At 42.2% G+C, this 18416-nt stretch overlaps 1 protein-coding gene across 1 annotated transcript in view; it reads right to left on the bottom strand.

Annotated features, from left to right (window-relative positions):
* The window catches only part of C9 (complement C9), a 61849-nt gene extending 48650 nt beyond the window's left edge, over positions 1 to 13199 (bottom strand). The window contains exon 1 of the mRNA XM_070357839.1: positions 13123 to 13199. Coding sequence (XP_070213940.1) covers positions 13123 to 13199 — 77 coding nt within the window. The remainder of the gene's footprint in view (positions 1 to 13122) is intronic.
* Between the last annotated feature and the right edge of the window lie 5217 nt (positions 13200 to 18416).

Here is an 18416-nt window from a genome sequence, read left to right as displayed (position 1 = left end):
GTCTGAAGATAGGAGTTTCACCAAGGAATGCAGACAGCCCCTGGAAGCTGGAAGACGCAGGGAAATAGATTCTCCCCTAGAGCCTCTAGAGAGGATTCTAGCCCCACCAGAGCCTTGATTTTAGCCCAGTGAGACCCGATTCAGACGTCTGACCTATACAACTGTAAGATAATAAATCTGTGTTGTTTTAGGCCACTAATATGTGTTCACTTGCTATAATTGTAATAGGAAACTAAGACATGTGGTTTAGAGCACTCTACATGGCCCATCTTCTTTCTAATTCTTCAACTCCACTTTTCCCTCTAGCTACACTGAACTTGAAAGGCCCAAGATAAGCACATTTTCTCCCATCTTAGGCTTTTAAATCTACTGTTTCCTATTCACCACACAGATCTTATTTTCAACATAGGTTTTTTCCTCAGAGAACTTCCCCTAACCCTTCATGTAATTTACTTTTCCATGTACATATTCTTATAGCATCTTATTCTTCCCTATATCATAAGTGCCTCTGCAATGACATATTTCATTTAATCAATTTATATATTCACTTTTTTATTCATTCATCAAATATTTATTGTCAACTGTTTTCTAGGCTTTAAGGATACAATGGTATGCAAAACAACCAAAAATAGAAACCATGATCTTCCAACTAACAGAACTTATGTCCTAGATAAAAACATCGGTGAGCTAAGGAAATTCTCAATCTTGCTCAGCTTGCATATCAAGTGTCTGGAACATAATAGGTACTCAGCAAATGTTTTATGAATGAATAAATGAATAAGTACATGAAGAAGAAGAAAGTTCTTGATCTTTGGTCTAGGACAGACTCAGGTCTGTGTTTCTCTAGGCTCTGATCTGGTGAACCACTTATATTATATTCTTACAAGACTTGCTTGTCATTCAGCAACCTTCATGACTGAAGATACCATTTTTGTAAGTCTGACCTTTGCCTATATCATTCAGAAAATCAGGACACTTGATAAACTTCAGTCTTCTAAAAGTACAGGTTAAAAACATTTAAGACAAGCTGTCAAAACTCCTTAAAGAACCTGATTTCATGGAAGTTTGAATATTTACATCTATTTAAGATCACGTGGCTGAAAAATTCTCTTCGAGAACTTTTCCATTAAACTAAATCCTCGTCTGGAACTGACCAGCCCTAATCAAGAGGCAATGGTGGATGCACCTTTATGACCTAGAGAAACAGGAAGGTCTCACTATTGATTACATATCATAATCCTCCAATAGTGAAAATAGGAATTGTAAAGTTATAATCCCCCATTCCACACTAATTAAATCAAGCTTTCTAAGGATGGGCTTCAGGCACCAATGTTTTTTAAAAGTATCCCAGATTATTCTCACATTCACATGAAGTTGAGAAAAACAGCTTGGCACTATCTGGAGGATATCTATAAAATTTGGGGTGTAAGGGGGTGTCCATTACATTGCATAACCCAAGCTTGAGATCACCACTGACCCGAGTCACTGCATTGGTTTATCACTGGTTTTAGGAATCACTCTAGGCTTTACCTACTAATGTACTTATGGATCTTTGTAATCTACAAATCTAGCTTTTCTAGTATTAGTTAGGCCTGCTGCATTCAACTGGATTATTTGTTCCTGTCTTTTTTGTATTTATCACTTATAATATCATGTTAGCATTTTGTTTCAGTGTCTTCCCCAAAGAGATTAATTCCTTGGTTTTAGAAATAACACCCTAAATATACCAGTGGTATGACACATTATGCACCCAATATGTCAACAAATCTGGAAGACCCAGCAATGGCCACAGTACTGGAAAAGGTCAATCCTCATCCCAATTCCCAAGAAGGGTATTACTAAAGAAAGTTCTAACTGCAATTAGACAATTGCACTCATCTTCCATGCTAGTAAGGTCTTGCTTAAAATCTGGCATGCTAGGCTTCAGCATTATGTGAATCAAGAACTTCCAGATGTCCAAACTGGGTTTAGAAAAGGCAGAGGAACCAGAGATCAAGTTGCCAACATTTGCTGGATCATAGAGAAAGCAAGGGAATTCCAGAAAAACATCCACCTCTTTTTCATCCACTATGCTAAAGTTTTTGACTGTGTGGATCATAACAAATGGTGGAAAGCTCTTAAAGAGATGGGAATACCAGACTGTCTCACCTGTCTCCTGAGAAACCTGTGTGTGGGTCAAGAAGCAACGGTTAGAACCGTGTGTGGAACGACTGATTGGTTCAAGATTGTGAAAGGAGTACAACAGGGCTGTCTGCTGTCACCCTGTTTGTTTAACCTATATGTTGAGCACATCATGAGAAATGCCAGGCTGGATGAGTTACAAGCTGGAAACAAGATAGGCGGGAGAAACATCAACAATCTCAGATACGTGGATGGTACCACTCTAATGGCAGAAAGCGAAGAGGAACTAAAGAGCCTCTTGATGAGGGTGAAGGAAGAGAGTGAAAGAGTCAGCTTAAAACTAAATATCGAAAAAACTAAGATCATGGCATCCATCCCTATTACTTCATGGCAAATAGAAGGGGAGAAGGGGGAAGTTGTGACAAATTTCCTCCTCTTGGGCTCTAAAATCACTGCAGATGGTGACTGGAGCCATGAAATCAAAGGCTATTGCTTCTTGACAGGAAAGCTACGACAAACCTAGATAGTGTGTTGAAAAGCAGAGACATTATTCTGCTGACAAAGGTCCATATAGTCAAGGCTATGGTCTTCCCAGTGGTCATGTACAGTGTGAGAGCTGTACTGTAAAGAAGACAGAGCGTCAAAGAATTGATGCCTTCAAACTGTGGTGCTGGAGAAGACTCCTGAAAGTCCTTTGGACAAAAAGGAGACCCAACAAGTCAATCTTAAGGGAAATCAACCCTGAATACTTGTTGGAAGGGCTGATGCTGAAGCTGAAGCTCCAGTATTTTGGTCATCTGATGTGAACAGCTGACTCATTGGAAAAGTCCCTGATGCTGGGAAAGATTGAGGGCAGAAGGAAAAGAGGTCATCAGAGGATGAGATGGCTGGACGGCATCACAGATAAAATGGACATGAACTTGGGCAAATTTCAGGGGATGGTGAGGGACAGGGAGGCCTGGTGTGCTGCAATCCACGGGGCACAAAGAGTTGGACACAACTGGGAGACTGAACAACATGACACCTTAATCTTTCTCACCTGCCATTGAGACCAGCTTCAGTGAATAACTAGTTCAGAGAGTATGGTACAGACTTGGGGATTATGAATGGAAGGTAAAACTCACTGCAAATACTGTAGAGTGACTTACAGTCCTTTGTTTGGCAAGCCTAGAGTGCAGTCAGTACTGGGGACCAACCAGAAAGACTGTTCTTGATGTCACACATCAGTGACTAGGACCCTGCTCCCGTGACACTGGCATTGATCATAGAAGTTTCTCTAAAATCCTTCACATTAATGGTAGCCCCGCATTAACAATGTGCACACTAATTGACTCACATTGGACTTAGAACAGGGCACCAGATCTTTGCCTTTGATCTTTTATTGCCCTCCTAGACCGTGATTTCAGTTCATCCTCTGAATGATCCAACCTGGTGCCATGGGTAGTTCTTCACAGATCCCACTCTTGCCTCAGAAGGACTTACACCCCTCTAAATGTCAGGCTCAGCATATTTTTTCATTTGCTAGGACTGCCATAACAAAGTACACAGGCTTAAACCTCAGAAATGTATAGGTGTCTGCAGTGTTGAATTCTTCTGAGGCCTCTCTCCTTGCTTTGTAGGTGAAGGTCTTCTTCCTGTGTCTTCATTTGATCTTTCCTTGGTACCTTTGTGTGATCACAGTCACTCCTCTTATAAGGACACCAATTATAATGGATTAGGGCCTGCCCTAACGACCCCCCAGTACCGTCACATTCTGAGGTACTGGGAGTTAGAATTTCAACATATAAATTTTAGAGGGACACAATTCAGTCCATAACACTCAATAAAAGTTTTTTGATTAAGCAGTGTCTTATGTTTTCCACTACTTTTTCTAGACCATTTCCAAAGCTTATTTTCTCAAAAAACCTTTATTTTACCACTGAGGGTAAATTCTACAGGTGTTATCAGTTATATTTTACAGACAGGAACCTAAAAACAGAAAATTATTCTGCTTATTCAAAGTTTGACAGTTAGTAGCAAAACTGGGTTAAGAATTTCTGTCTTGCCACTCTTTCTTGCTGCTATTTAATTGCTAAGTCATGTCCAGCTCTTTTGTGACCCCATGGACTATAGCTCCCCAGGCTCCTCTGTCTGTGAAATTCTCCAGGCAAGAATACTGGAGTGGGTTGCCATTTCCTTCTCCAGAGGATTTTTCCCACCCAGGGATCGAACCCTGGTCTCCTGCATTGGCAAGTGTATTCTTTGCCACTGAGCCAAAGCTACACTTTCGCTTCCTCTCTTATGCTATCTTTTCTCCCCATCTCAAATCCTCTTTGAAATAATCTAAAGAATCATAGCTTATTCCACAGTTTATGGATGTAATAGTCTGATGATTGTTAGACATTTAGAGACACATTAAGTTAATAAGGATATATTTATTTTTTAAATATAGCAGCTCTATGTAAAGGTCAGCAATTAGGCAATCTAGTTCTTGCCTGAATGTATTTTTAAAGCTTATATTCAGGTTAGCCATGAAATTCACACCCAAATGAACTTTTTGGCCAACCCAATATATAAATGTTGTCAAATTAAACAAAACTGAAAATTACTGAAAAGTGTGTGAACACCTGAATGTTTTGCCTTCATTGCACCAGATACCTGGATATTTAGAGGCAAAATAAAGGTAGGGCTTGAGGGAATTATTAGGAGGAAATAACAGATTATGCAAGAGGAATGTGTTATTGAAATGAAAGCACTCCATAAATATTAAGAAAGAAGGTGAGTAATCTTGGATAGCTCCTTTTGTGCCCAGTACCCCCTACTCAGACCCTTTAACTCACTAGACAGACAATCTTTTGTAGCACAAAGACTGTGTCTGTACAAAGTCTACCACCTGCCTTTCACCCTGCTGAGCTATTAGGCTGAGTGGAGAAGTATTTATAATGCACTTTCTGGATTCTTAGATGAAATGTGTTTATCAAGTAAAGCCTACTTCCAAGTGTTTCAATCTCAGCTTGAAAGTCATTTCCTAGATCAAAGAGATGTACATCAACTTGGCAGGGGGTCTAAATCTGGACCAGAAATGCAGTAAATGAAGAGCCACTGAGGTACACCTGGTCGCATCTCCCTGCCATGAAGAGAGGTTTCCAGCTTCAGAAAATGAAAACCTCAGGAGAGTAGTTCACACCCAGGACACTTTGTGGTGGGCCCAGGCAAGAAAACGCCTGCTGTAGCAAGGAATCCTTTTGTCAATAAATAAGACAGTGTGGCTCCTTTGAGTGAAGAAATATAAACTAACACAGGATTGCATTCTTAACCCATGGATCCTCCAGCTTGTTTAGTTCCTGTGGTTCATCAGGACGAAGAAAAAATATAACGGCTGTGGTCACTACTCGAAAATTTCAGATCATCTCCTGGTTCCCCAAGTCTTAGTTAAGAGCTTCTCTCATGTACTCCCAATGAGCCAACATTCAGTAATATTTATGGAGGATCTGCTCTGGGTCAGGAATTGTCCTGGTGACTGGGGCCACAAGATAACATCTTGACCATCATGGAGCCTATGTTCCAGTGGGTGAGATACAATAAAAGAGTATCCTAAAAATGCAATATGCAGTGTCAGTTGAGATGCGAGCTGTGAAGGAAAATAAACCAGGTAAGAGGACAAAAAGTGCCATAGGCTGGGGTGGAGGTGGGGTTTTTTGCAGAGGGTGGTGACTGAACCCTCTCAGAGAAGGGGTGTGTGTGTGCTCAGTCACTCAGTCATGTCTGACTCTTTGTGACCCCATGGACTATAGCCCGCCAGGCTCCTCTGTCCATGGTCGTGCTTTACAAATGCGTTCACAAATTTTTTCATGTTAAGACTATCAAGATGGGATCTATGTGACCCCTTTTGAAGCTGGTGGTGTCTTTGTCAATGCCTTTGATGAGTAGAACACAGGGGAAGTGAGCCTGTATGACTTTTAAGGCTAGGTTAGAGAAGCCCATGCAAGGTCTGCTGGTTTATCTAAAGACACTGGCCCTGGAAACCTTTTACCAATATGTATGAAGCCAGCTATCCTAAGCCCACCATGTGGAAAGTACACACATACACCCATACACACACACATACACAAGAGATTCCTAAGGAGAATCAATTGCTCCAGTCCCCCAGCTGCTTGGGTCTTCCCAGCTCAAGTGACAAACATGAGTGAAATTGTCATGATGACCCCAGCCCCAACCACATTTGCCTGCATCCATATGAGAGATCCACGACAACCACTCAACTGAGCCACGTCAATGCCGAATTCGAGTCAAAGAAGTAATTGGTATTGTTTTAAGCTCTTGTTTTGTAATGATTTGTTACACAGTAAAGGAAAAAAATGATGAGAACAGGGTCTGCTATTTGTTTCGATACCTGAATGAATTCAGAGAGAAGGTATGTGAGGGTCTGGAAGAAGAGTGTTCTATGCTAAAGGAGTAAGAGCAAAGGGCCTGAGATGGCATGTTGGAGGTACGGCAAATGGAGCAGAGTGGCCACAAAGGAGAGTGAGATGCATCTGGAGGAACAGGCAGGAGCAGCTCATGGCTTGTTGCCTATGACGAGGAGGTTGCATTTGATCCTAAGCTTGATGGGAATCCTTAGAGGAATATGAGAACAGTAGCAACACTCAGATTTGCGTTTTCAAAAGATTTCCCTGATTGTTGGATGGGTAATTGACTATTGCAGAGTGGACGAGAGTGGATGCAGGGCAGAAAGGATAGTGATTTGGGCTAATGTAGTCACAGTAGAGACAGTGAGAATTGGGCAGATTTGAGGCATATTTTAAAGGTAATACCAACCAGACATGCAGTTACATTGCATGTAGCAATGACACTAATAGAGGAATCAAATATGGTTCCCAGGTTTTGACTTAGTAACTCGGTAGTAGGGCTTCCCTGGTGGCAGAGAGGTAAAGACTCTACTTGACAATGCAGGAGACACAAGAGATGAAAGTTCGATCCCTGGGTTGGGAAGGTCCCTTAGAGTAGGAAATGGCAGCCCACTTCAATATTCTTGCCTGGAAAATTCCATGGACAGAGGAGCCTGGTGGGCTATCTAGTCCATGAGGTTGCAAAGCGTAGGGCATGATTGAGTGACTGAGCTCACACAACACAGACAACATGACTCCGTGACCAGTGGTGCAGGCTGGGTGGGGATTGGTGGAGAAATCAGTAAGTCTGTTCTGGACATGTTAGGTTTGGGATGCTTGTGATATTTTCAAGAAAAGATGTTGACTAAGTAATTGGAGATTGGGCTCAGGAAATAGATCTGTATCCTAGATATAAACCTGAGAATTGTGAGAATATAGGTTAGGTGACATTTCTCACCATGAGACTAGAAGTGGGTGGTGCATCTGGAGTAAGGCTGAGGACTGAGACAACATTTAAAGGAAATGTTACAACGTGTCTGAAAGCTGATGGGAACGATTTGGTACAAAGAGAGATACTGTTGATGTCCAAGAGGGGGTAGAATTAAAGGAGCAGTTAAAAAAAAAAAAGGAGCAGTTTTTAGTGAGGCTGAAGCAGATGAAGCCAGTGCACAAGTGACTGGTTAGGCTCAGGGAACGTGTCGCCTTTAGCATTGTGGGCCTCAGAGAATTTGGCTGAATTGCTCTAGCCATTTACTTGTTGATATTCCTCACTAGACTGTAAGCCCACTGAGGGCAGAGACCTCAGTAACAGGCTCTGTATTACACTATATCTCCTGAAGCAACACCCGGCCCATGTTGCAAAGTCAAAAAATAACTCCTGTATTAAATGAGTGAATAAATAAAAGACCATACTTGGCCAAGAATAGTTCATAAATAAATATCTATTAACTTGTATTAAATGTGGATATTAAAAACACAGATGGATACAGCCAAACAAGGAGATTTTGGATATTTTATATATATATATATATATATATATATATATATATATTTTTTTTTTTTTTTTTTTTCGGCTGTGCTGCATGGTCTATGGGATCTTAGTTTCCTAACCAGTGATTAACCCCACATCCCCTGCAGTGAAAGCACGGAGACCTACCCCCTGGACTACAGGGGAATTCCCCAGATATTTTCAGTTTAATAGTCAGGCCTAAATTTTCTATTAATGAGTGTTTGGGTATTTTTCCAGATTGCTAGGTTTAATGAAAATGAATTGAATGATAATTGCTAACTTTTGTGAGTGCTTAGTTTATGTCAAAATCTCTTCTAAGTTTTATATTTATTATCTCATTTAATTTTTACATCAGCCTTATGAGGTATCTTCTGCTAGTATCATCATACTTGAAAGATAATAAACTAAGCCACAGTAACAATGAGTAATTATTCTCAGGTTACATAGAAGCTTCTTGGTGGCAGAGCTGGGATTCAATCCCAGGCAATTCATCTCCAGAACTGCCATACCCAGCTACTCTCTGGATTCCTAACTCCCAGTCTAGAATTTCTTAACTGTTAGAAAAATGAAGAATAAAGTAAATATGCCAACTAGAAACATGCCACATATACAGCCAAAAGGTGAATGACAAAACTGGGAAAGATGTTTATTATTCATACCAGAAATAAAGGACGACTAATATATAAAGTCATCATAGAAATCTCTAAGGGACTCAATTGAAAAATGGGCGAAGAATACAGTTAATGAAAAACAAAACAATCCATACATATAGCCTTTAAACATATGAAAAGATGTATAGCCTGATGAAGAGAAAGGCAAATTAATTCTATTCAAGATACTATTTTTTACCTATGAGTTCTGCAAATACAAAACTTGGCCTACAGCAAAGCTTCAGAGAAACAAGCACTTTTATACTCGGCTGACAGAAGTGCGAAATAATACCCACCCGTGGGACTGTGCGGCAATTTCAGCAAAATCTCGAAGCAAAACCTTTTGACCCAGTGATATATTAATGTCACTTCTGGGAATTAATCCTCAGGTACAATTATCCATTTTCAAAATGCTCTATGAATGAGGATATTCATTGCAACATGGCTTATATTAATAATACAATGTTGGAAACAACCCAAGTGTTGGTCAATAAAAGACAAGTTCTCTGAACTGTATATACCTACAATGGAAAATCAATCATTTGTGAGAGGAGGAAGTTCCTTTCGACTGATGTAGAAAAGTTTCCAGGATATATTGCAAAATGTAAGAGAAGAAAAGCAAAGTACAAGATAGTGTATATGATATGATACCTTTTATGAAAGAAAGGGAGAGAGTAGGATTATAGTCGGCTCTATGCTTTAATCCACATAAAGACATACTGGCAGGATACACGGGAAGCTGAAAAGGTGGGTCCCTGTTGGGAAGGTGTGAGGTGAGGCAGGGTGTGTTCTAAGTACTTTATATGTAACACAAACCTCATGACAAGTCAACACTTCTCAGTGTTTATTTGCTATTTTTTTGATCTTTGAACCATGTACACGTTTTGGTATTTACAAACGAAAAGGAAGAAACTAACAATAGCCATACTCTGGCTTCCTCAAACCCCTTTGTACCTGATGTCTAGTAAATGCAAATAATGCTTCTTAGATAATATGAGAAGAGGTAGTGATGGGATAAAGGAAAGCCTGGTGAAGCATTCCCCCCAAGCACAGGCTGGTCTGTGTAGCATGTCTGTGTGTCCCCTCCTGGAAGATGCAGCCGTGTGAGCAAGCTCCACATGTCTGATGGGGCCCAAACAGAATTGTACTCTGCCCGCTGGTCACTTTGCTGGGCACGTTGCATTTGTTATCTCGGCTTTCTCCCAGCAGGTCACGTTGGCGTTTCCCTTATGCAGGTGCTAGGAACAGGTTTAGAGAAGTTAAGGAATTTGCCGAGGGTCACATAGCTAGTAAACTGTAAACCCCAAACTCAAGCTGCCTGGCTCTGGAACCTACAGTATGAGCTGTTATTCTACTTGTATGATGTTTTTTGTTGTTTTGCTTTTTTTAATATTTCTAGTCTACCTTGGGATTCACAAGAGATGATGTGCCATGAGCTGGTCTCATAGGCACGATTGTGTTTGCAAACAAATGATCACTGAAAATCCCCAATGGTTCACCAGTTGCAATAGCAATCGCTTCAGATAAAGTGTCTGCAGTGTCTCTCCCCTGAAGACTGGCGGTAAGTCCCTCCCTTCCTCTCCTAAACCAGAAAGCATATCAAAGTGAAAGGAATACCAAGGTTATTACTTGAAGGAACACTTCACAATTATTGAGTTCTTATAGCATGCTGGGCACAGATACTGTAAGTCAATTACAGGAATAGAGATTTAATGTCTACATCGAACCTTCTTAGATAAGAACCACTATTTTCACTGGGGCTTCCCAGGTGGTGCTAGTGGTAAAGAACCTGCCTGCCAATGCAAAAGACATAAGAGATGTGAGTTCGGTCCCTGGGTCAGGAAGATCCTCTGGAGGAGAGCATGGCAACCTACTCCAATATTCTTGCCTGGGAAATCCCCATGGACAGAGGATCCTGGTGGGCTAAAATCCATGTGGTTGCAGAGTCAGACATGACTGAACAACTAAGCACACACACACACGTGTGTGCACGCGCACACGTGCACACACACATACACACACACCCCATCTTACAGATGAAGGAACCAAGGTACGGAGAGGTTGAGTAACAGTTCAGAAAGGTTGCCCAGAGTTATATTGTTAGTAAGTAAACAATGGCACCTCAATTTGAGCTTGAAAAGTCTGGCTCCAGAGGACTGCTCTGTTCTGATCAAATTTGTATTTTAAAATTGTTTGCAAACACATTTATTTGGCTGAACTATGTGTCTCACTCCATGACTCGTCTGAACACTCTGTTTGACTTCAACCCTGTATCAAAGGGCTGAGCACAGTGTTCGGAACGGGGCAGCCTTACCAGCCTCCTGAGGGCATGGCAATGAGAGTCACTGCAGCCCAACCCCAGCCAGTGCAGCTGCTTAGAGCTGGGGGGCAGCCAAGGGACTTTTCTGGTCCTCTCTGGTCCTCTCTGAAACTGCAGGGCATGACCAGAACCTACGGGATCCAAACTTCAAAGCCATGGAAGCCTTCCCAAAGGCCTCTCATTCTTGATCAGTAGGAGTCATGATCTAAGAATGTGGGTTGTTTAAATTATTTTTTAACTTAAGAAAGGGTCAGGGTAAGTACAAGAGGGCTAAAACAACTTTCAGTAACTGGCTTCCTCAAACCCCTTTGTACCTGATGTCTAGTAAATGCAAATAATGCTTCTTAGATAATATGAGAAGAGGTAGTGATGGGATAAAGGAAAGCCTGGTGAAGCATTCCCCCCAAGCATGGGCTGGTCTGTGTAGCATGTCTGTGTGTCCCCTCCTGGAAGATGCAGCCGTGTGAGCAAGCTCCACATGTCTGATGGGCCCCAAACAGAATTGTAGTCTCCACGGCAGCTGGGAGAGAGGCAGTGATGTGCTTGAGATGGGCACCAGCACCCAGATTGGTGAACCTGAGAGTCAAATGGGCTTCCCAGGTGGCTCAGTGGTAAAGAATCCACTTGCCAATGCAGGGGACCTGAGTTCATTCCCTCCAGGGTCAGGAAGATCCCCTGGAGAAGGAACTGGCAACCCATTCCAGTATCCTTGCCTGGAGAATCCTATGGATAGAGGAGTCTGGTGAGCTATATAGTTCATGGGGTGGCAAAAAGTTGGACATAATTGAGCGTCTGAACACCACCACTGAGCCATATGACTGAAGGGAAATTGAATACAGGTCACAGTCACATCGGGCAGAGGGACAGTGTAGTTGATTTCCCCAGGCTGTATTGTCAAAGGGTGGGATATTTTAATACTGTCACCAGGTGGGATCATGCTGTATCAGATGACACAGGACTGTGTGTTCTCTAACCATTCTGAATTACAACATAGATGGTCAATAAGCACATCTTGTTCGGTTGGTTTATTTTCTGGATTGGCTTGGAACGGGCTTCCTGTTCCCAATTAGGATCAGAGCAAAAGAAGAGAAGTGTCTTTGCTGGAAGCCTGGCTTACAGGTCTGCACCATGGTGATTCTTCCTGAATGGAAGAAAACACTCCCCTAAACCTAAGGACAAAATGTATGCCTCTGGATACCTCTTGGGATGTCAAGGAAGAGAAGGAAATTGGCCAACCTCTGCCTGGTGTGGAGGCAAAGGCAGGATGTAGCCAATTATTGAGAGTGTTAGACATGGAGGCCAGAGAAGGCAATGGCACCCTACTCCAGTACTCTTGCCTGGAAAATCCCATGGATGGAGGAGCCTGGTGGGCTGCAGTCCATGGGGTGGCTAAGAGTCGAACACGACTGAGCGACTTCCCTTTCACTTTTCACTTTCATGCATTGGAGAAGGAAACAACAACCCACTCCAATATTCTTGCCTGGAGAATCCCAGGGATGGGAGAGCCTGGTGGGCTGCCGTCTATGGGGCCGCACAGAGTCGGACACAACTGAAGCGACTTAGCAGCAGCAGCAGCAGACATGGAGGCAGAGTGAGGGAGAGATTTATTTGCTTAAACTTCTCAGACCCTAGATACTGATGTGTGCATATGTGGTAGTCATTTGCGACCCAGTGGACTAGACCACCAGGCTCCTCTGTCCATGGAATTCTCCAGGCAAGGATACTGGAGTGGGTTGCTATGCCCTCCTCCAGGGGATTTTCCCAACCAAGGGATCAAACCTGCATTTCCTGCTTTGCAGGCGGATTCTTTACCGCTGAGCCACCAGGGAAGCCCCCTAGAAACTGATAAACCCAGGTTTATTATATCCTAGTAAAAACCAGCTTTGTTTCTTAAGTCCAGTATTTGAAGAATATCTCAGCCTTAACATTTAAATACCTTGTTTAAAAGAAATCCCTGGAAATGGCAGCAGGTTTCCTGGAAAAACTCTGAAAGACATACCTGAGCTTTTTCTCTTTCTTTTTCAAAGTTTAGATTCTCTGGTTCCATACCTTAATGTGAGTGAAAAATTTTACCTACTTCGCTGCTATAGAAGCAGACTCTGAAATGGCAAAGCCCGCAGGGAAATTCCAGAGACAGAGAGAAAAGTGACTCACCTGGGAGTGGGCCCCGCTCTCAGGAGACTTATTTCTAGAATGCATATTGCAAAGGCGAACCTCTGGCCGGCAGACATTTGCACTAGCGAGCTAGCTCCCGGAGTGGAATGCCCAGACAGTTCCTGGAAGACACTAATTTGCAAAGGACTGGGGAACAATTATTGTTTGCTTTTGCTCAGGATTTCTTTAGAATTGGGCTTCCTGGGTGCCAAAGTCCAATCAAAGGAGAGTCATTTCGTAACTTGGGGCCTACCGTTTTGGCCAAGAGTATATTTATCAATTGTATATTCAAGCGAGAAGCCCATGACTGCTAAATGGCTGAGATGTGTTGAAAACAAAAACCCAACAGACAACTCCAGTGGTTCGCATTTTCAGAGACTCTGGGAGGGATCATGGGGGACTGTAATTTGGAGGAAAAAGGTCTGTGGATAATTCTTATAATGGCAGAAACTCAAAATTAGTAAAAGAATTGCACTGACTAGAAACAGTTACAGACATAGCTGTTGCCCTCTGAGGATGAACTGTATGGTATTTCCACATGGACAGATCGTAAAATGCATTTACAAACCGACATCTTTTTATAAGTGAACTGAGTCATTTGGAAGAATCCAGGTACGTTCCCTAAGGCCTTTCCAGTGTCTTTCATAAGGACATGGTGTCTTTATCTAAGAAGCACACCTATCAGCAAGATAGATTCTAAGATGGAATTACTTGCTCCAACCCATCAGAAAGAATTTTTTCCCCTCATTTTCACATTCTTCAGAACTTGTGAAAAGGGCAGGCTATTTTGGAAGTACTGGAGAAGGGGGATATCACAGTTGCTTTTAAAACACTGGTTGCATAAGAGAATGACTTGGGGGACCTGTGAATAAACACTGATGGCAGCCCACTCCCACCTGATACTAATAATTGATCCAGGATGGGACCCTGCATCAGTATTTTTTAAAATTTTATTTATATTTGGCTGTGCTAGGTCTTTGTTGCTTTGCTTGGGCTTTCTCTAGTTGTGGCAAGAGGGGGCTACTCTTCATTCTGGTGCTTGGGCTTCTCTTGCTGAGAGCACAGGCTCAGGAGTTGTGGCACACAGCCTTAGTTGTTCCATGACATGTGGAATCTTCCTGGACCAGGGATTGAACCCATGTCCTCTGCATTGACAGGTGGATTCTTATCCACTGCACCACTGGGGTTGTCTTTCATCAGTATTTTTTAAATTTTGCTGGGTCATTCAAATGTGTGACCAGTGTTGAGATTTTGAATGATCACCTTGAGAAAAAACACAGGAGATACAATATGTTATTGATGTTTAAAAGTTTTGCTGACACTTAAGGGGACTTCATGGGTTTCCCTGGTAGCTCAGCTGATAAAGAATCCGCCTTCAATGCAGGAGACCCTAGTTTGACTCCTGGGTTGGGAAGATCCCCTGGAGGAGGGCATGGCAACCCACTCCAGTATTCTTACCTGGAGAACCTCCATGGACAGAGGACCCTGGTGGGCTACAGTTCATGGGGTTACAAAGAGTCAGACATGACTGAGCAACTAAGCACAGCACAGAACAAAGGGACTTCATAAGTATTCATTAATTAAAAATAGGCAAATTTCAAACATTAGTACATACCAAGGCCGGCAAAACAGAGAGTAGAGTTGGGGACCTGGTTTTCCAGTACTGCCTACCTTTTGCATCTTCTCTATTATCTTATCTAGAGTAAGAGTTAACTATTTTCATCACCATTTCCTGCCCCCTCTTTTAAAAATTTTATTTTCTTTTTTATACAGAGCAAGAGCTTTCTAATGGGATTAATTTCATCAGTTCCCGAGTCTGCTGTGTAGATAATTTACATGGTCAATATGTAGATCTTGTAGAATTGCTAAGTAATGAGGCAATTCAACGTGTGTGATGACACTTGTAACTACATTGATGAATAAATTTTGCCCAAAGGACTCTGCTTGGGAATACTTGCTAACGACAAGTGGGCTGTATGTAGATATAGTGTAAATCTTTCAGATATAATGGAGGAGTGCTGAGCCCCCTCTCTTACATGGCCTCTCTGAACCCTGCCAGGATATTTGTGGAAAGAAGGTCTTGGAAGCAGGCATGGTAGAATGATGCTTTATGCTAATTAGACTTAAAGCTAATTGATTAGACTTTGTGATAATTGACTGATCAATTAGATGTAACTGGAGATTGAAAGGGATTCCCAGGTGGTGCTATTGGTAAAGAATCCACCTGCCAATTCTTGAGACCTAAGAGATGCTGGTTCGATCCCTGGGTTGGGAAGATCCCCTGGAGGAGGGCATAGCAACCCGCTCCAGTACTCCTGACTAAAGAATCCATGGACAGAGTAGCCTGGCAGGCTACAGTCCATAGGGTTGCACAGAGTCAGACATGACTGAAGTGACTAAGCAGCCGCAGGAGACTGAAAAGTCACCTCTCTCCTTGGAGACTGACTCACTGGAGGTGGAAATAGATAGGGGTATTTCTTAGCTGACTGGTTTAAATATTGAATTGCTCTGTAGAAGCTATTTTTTCCCCTATGGTTCAGGAAAAATGTAATGAAGCAAAGTAATGGGAGTGGCAAAGTATAATAATAACGTACTGTATTAATAATAATTATAAAAATATAGTGTGTCTTACATTTCTGTAGCATTTTTAACTCTTCTTTGCCCTTAACAGCTATCATGTATCAGACATTTTTTGAAATGAGATTTGTGTTCCCATGTGAATCTCAAGGAAATGAGGCATCGTGATGCATTGGACCAGAGAAATGAAAATGATAACATTTTAAATTTGGTAACACTTGGTGGCTTCCAAAGAACAGGATGAATAAATGTTTATGAAACTTCTCTAATGTGCCAGGTTGTGTATGTGTCATCTCATGTAATCCTCAAGATAACCCATTTTACAGTTGAGGAAGCTGAGCTTCACTGAGATAACCTCATTTGTCCAGCATCACCCACCCTCAGTGCTGAGTAGTTGGAATTTGAACTTGATGAATCTTAGGCTTTTCCTACCACCTCATCAGTTCTGTTGGTACTATTCTAATTCGTCTGGTCTTGTGCTCAGTTGGGTCCAGATCTTTGCAATTCCCTGGACTGTAGCCTGCCAAGATCTTCTTGGTCCTCAAGGTACATGAGATTTCCCAGGCAAGAATACTGGAGTGGGTTGCCATTTCCTCCTCCAGGAGACCTTTCCGACCCAGGGATTGAACCCGTGTCTTTTTACCACATGGTCTTCCTTTACCTTCAGTTTGTTGCAGCCTGCCTTTTACTCCACTAAAGACCTCCATATTGCTGAATCTGAGGTACATTTTTTTGGCCCTGTCTTTGTCTCATAGAAGCATTTGACCTTACTGGCTGCTCTTATGCCCGAAAGTTCTCTGCTTCTTTGGCTTTTACGACACAGCATTGCCCGAAAGTTCTCTGCTTCTTTGGCTTTTACGACACAGCATTGCCGGTTCTTCCACGTCTCATTCGTTAACTCCTCTGCCTTGAAGGTCAGGGAAGTCTGGCGAGCTACGGTCCTTGGGGTCACAAAGAGTCAGACACGAATTAGTGACTGAACAGCAACTCCCTCGTCCATCAGATGCTACTACCAGATGCTCCTTATCCATCCAGCAGATGCTACGATTCTCCTTCTTTCCTCAATCTCCACCTACTTTTCTTATCTACTCTTAAGGTTACACCCATCATTTAGAACCAGCAGTCTCCAGAGGTGGTCTGTTGGAACCAGAAGTCTCAAAAGGTGGTCTGTTGAAGCTCCTTTACCAAAATCTTCTGGGTTCTTGTTTTGAAAGTATAGATATCTGGAAGCGACCATTTTAAAAGACGTAAAATGTATTGTGCTACTTTCCAGCTTAACAAGTACTTCTAAGAAAAGGATTTTAATTTGTGTTAAGTTGAACTTGTCATGTCTAGAGTCAAATGCATACTTCTTGCCCTGTCCCTGTCAAGGAAGTTCTTCTTATATTCCCTATTTCATTAATGAGTCACCATTCCCCTGCTTTTCTGTTTCTATATCTCAAAGTCATCTTTGTCTTTTATTGCCTTACTATTCTGATAGTGTATGAAATGTTAAGCAGTTACTTCATAGTTATTTTATAGTTACTTAATGATCAGTTGATTTCATTTGTTTCAGGTATTTATATATTTGGCTTTGGAACCTGAGACTTTGACAAAAAGGAACTAGTATTTGAGGACCAAACTATATACAGACTCATTAGTTAACAGTATGTAAACCCAGGTAAATAGAATAAGGGATGATGCTTTGCAAATCTTAAATTCTCTTTCATTTTCTATTTTAAAAGTATGCTTTCTTAAAAATAAATAAATAAATAAAAGTATGCTTTCTTGAGACTTCACAATTTCAGGACTGAACACCGAGGCATGCCCAGGGAGGATGGTGAAATACAGAAGCAATTGATTACCTGTGAATATCAAAGCACTGTGGACAGCACAGCCGATAGTACAGAGAATGCTGTTCCTCAAAGATTATAAGAAGGAAAGAACTAGAAGTGAGAGGACCAGGCTTGGAGATGTGAGCTCTGAGTCACTATTTCAGGCCACAATGAGGCCAATATGTTAAGCAAGTTGAGGTCAAAGACAGATGCTTCAGTCCTTGCCATTTTGAACTCTGGAGAACAACTTCCAGACTTTCTCAGTTTGGGGCAAAAAGCTAACTTGAAATAAAAGTATTTGTGCTGTATGTTTGAGCAGAGAAGGAGCGACAGATCTGGCTTCCTAAGTTTCTTTGACTGCCATGTGTCACAGTGGATATTTGTTCCCCTTTGTCCTGAGGAGGAGCCCCTGGAGGAGGGCATGGCAATCCACTCCAGTATTCTTGCCTGGAGAATCCACATGGGCAGAGGAGCCTAGGGGGCTACAGTCAGTCCATAGGGTCGCACAGAGTCGGACACGACTGAAGTGACTTCACATGCATGCATGCATGTCCTGAGGAGGGATGAGGTGGGTAGTGTCAGGCTTGCTGTGTCAAGGACAGAGTGACTCTGGAGCTGAGAGAAGGGTTAGGAAGGCATTTACAGTCAGATCTCAGGAGTCAGCATCAGTGAGGGCCAAGGTGAGGGTCCAGGCAGCAGGGTGGTCCACCAGGTCCTGTAGACTCCCCCAATTTCATGAAGAAGAACAGATCCGACATTCTTCAGTCAAAAATTCTAGCTACAGATACCAAGATGTTAGTGCCGAGGTAGATGAGATAAATGCTGTGAATATTGGAAGGAAGATTGTTTAAGGACCTACCTGAGGGTCTAAACTTCTTTCTCAACACCTCCTTTCACACCTCC

This window comes from Bos mutus, chromosome 20 (genome assembly GCF_027580195.1).
Source record: "Bos mutus isolate GX-2022 chromosome 20, NWIPB_WYAK_1.1, whole genome shotgun sequence".
Lineage (NCBI taxonomy): Eukaryota > Metazoa > Chordata > Mammalia > Artiodactyla > Bovidae > Bos > Bos mutus.
The sequence above is the reverse complement of the archived record's forward strand: the minus strand, read 5'-3'. Positions and strand labels throughout refer to the sequence as shown.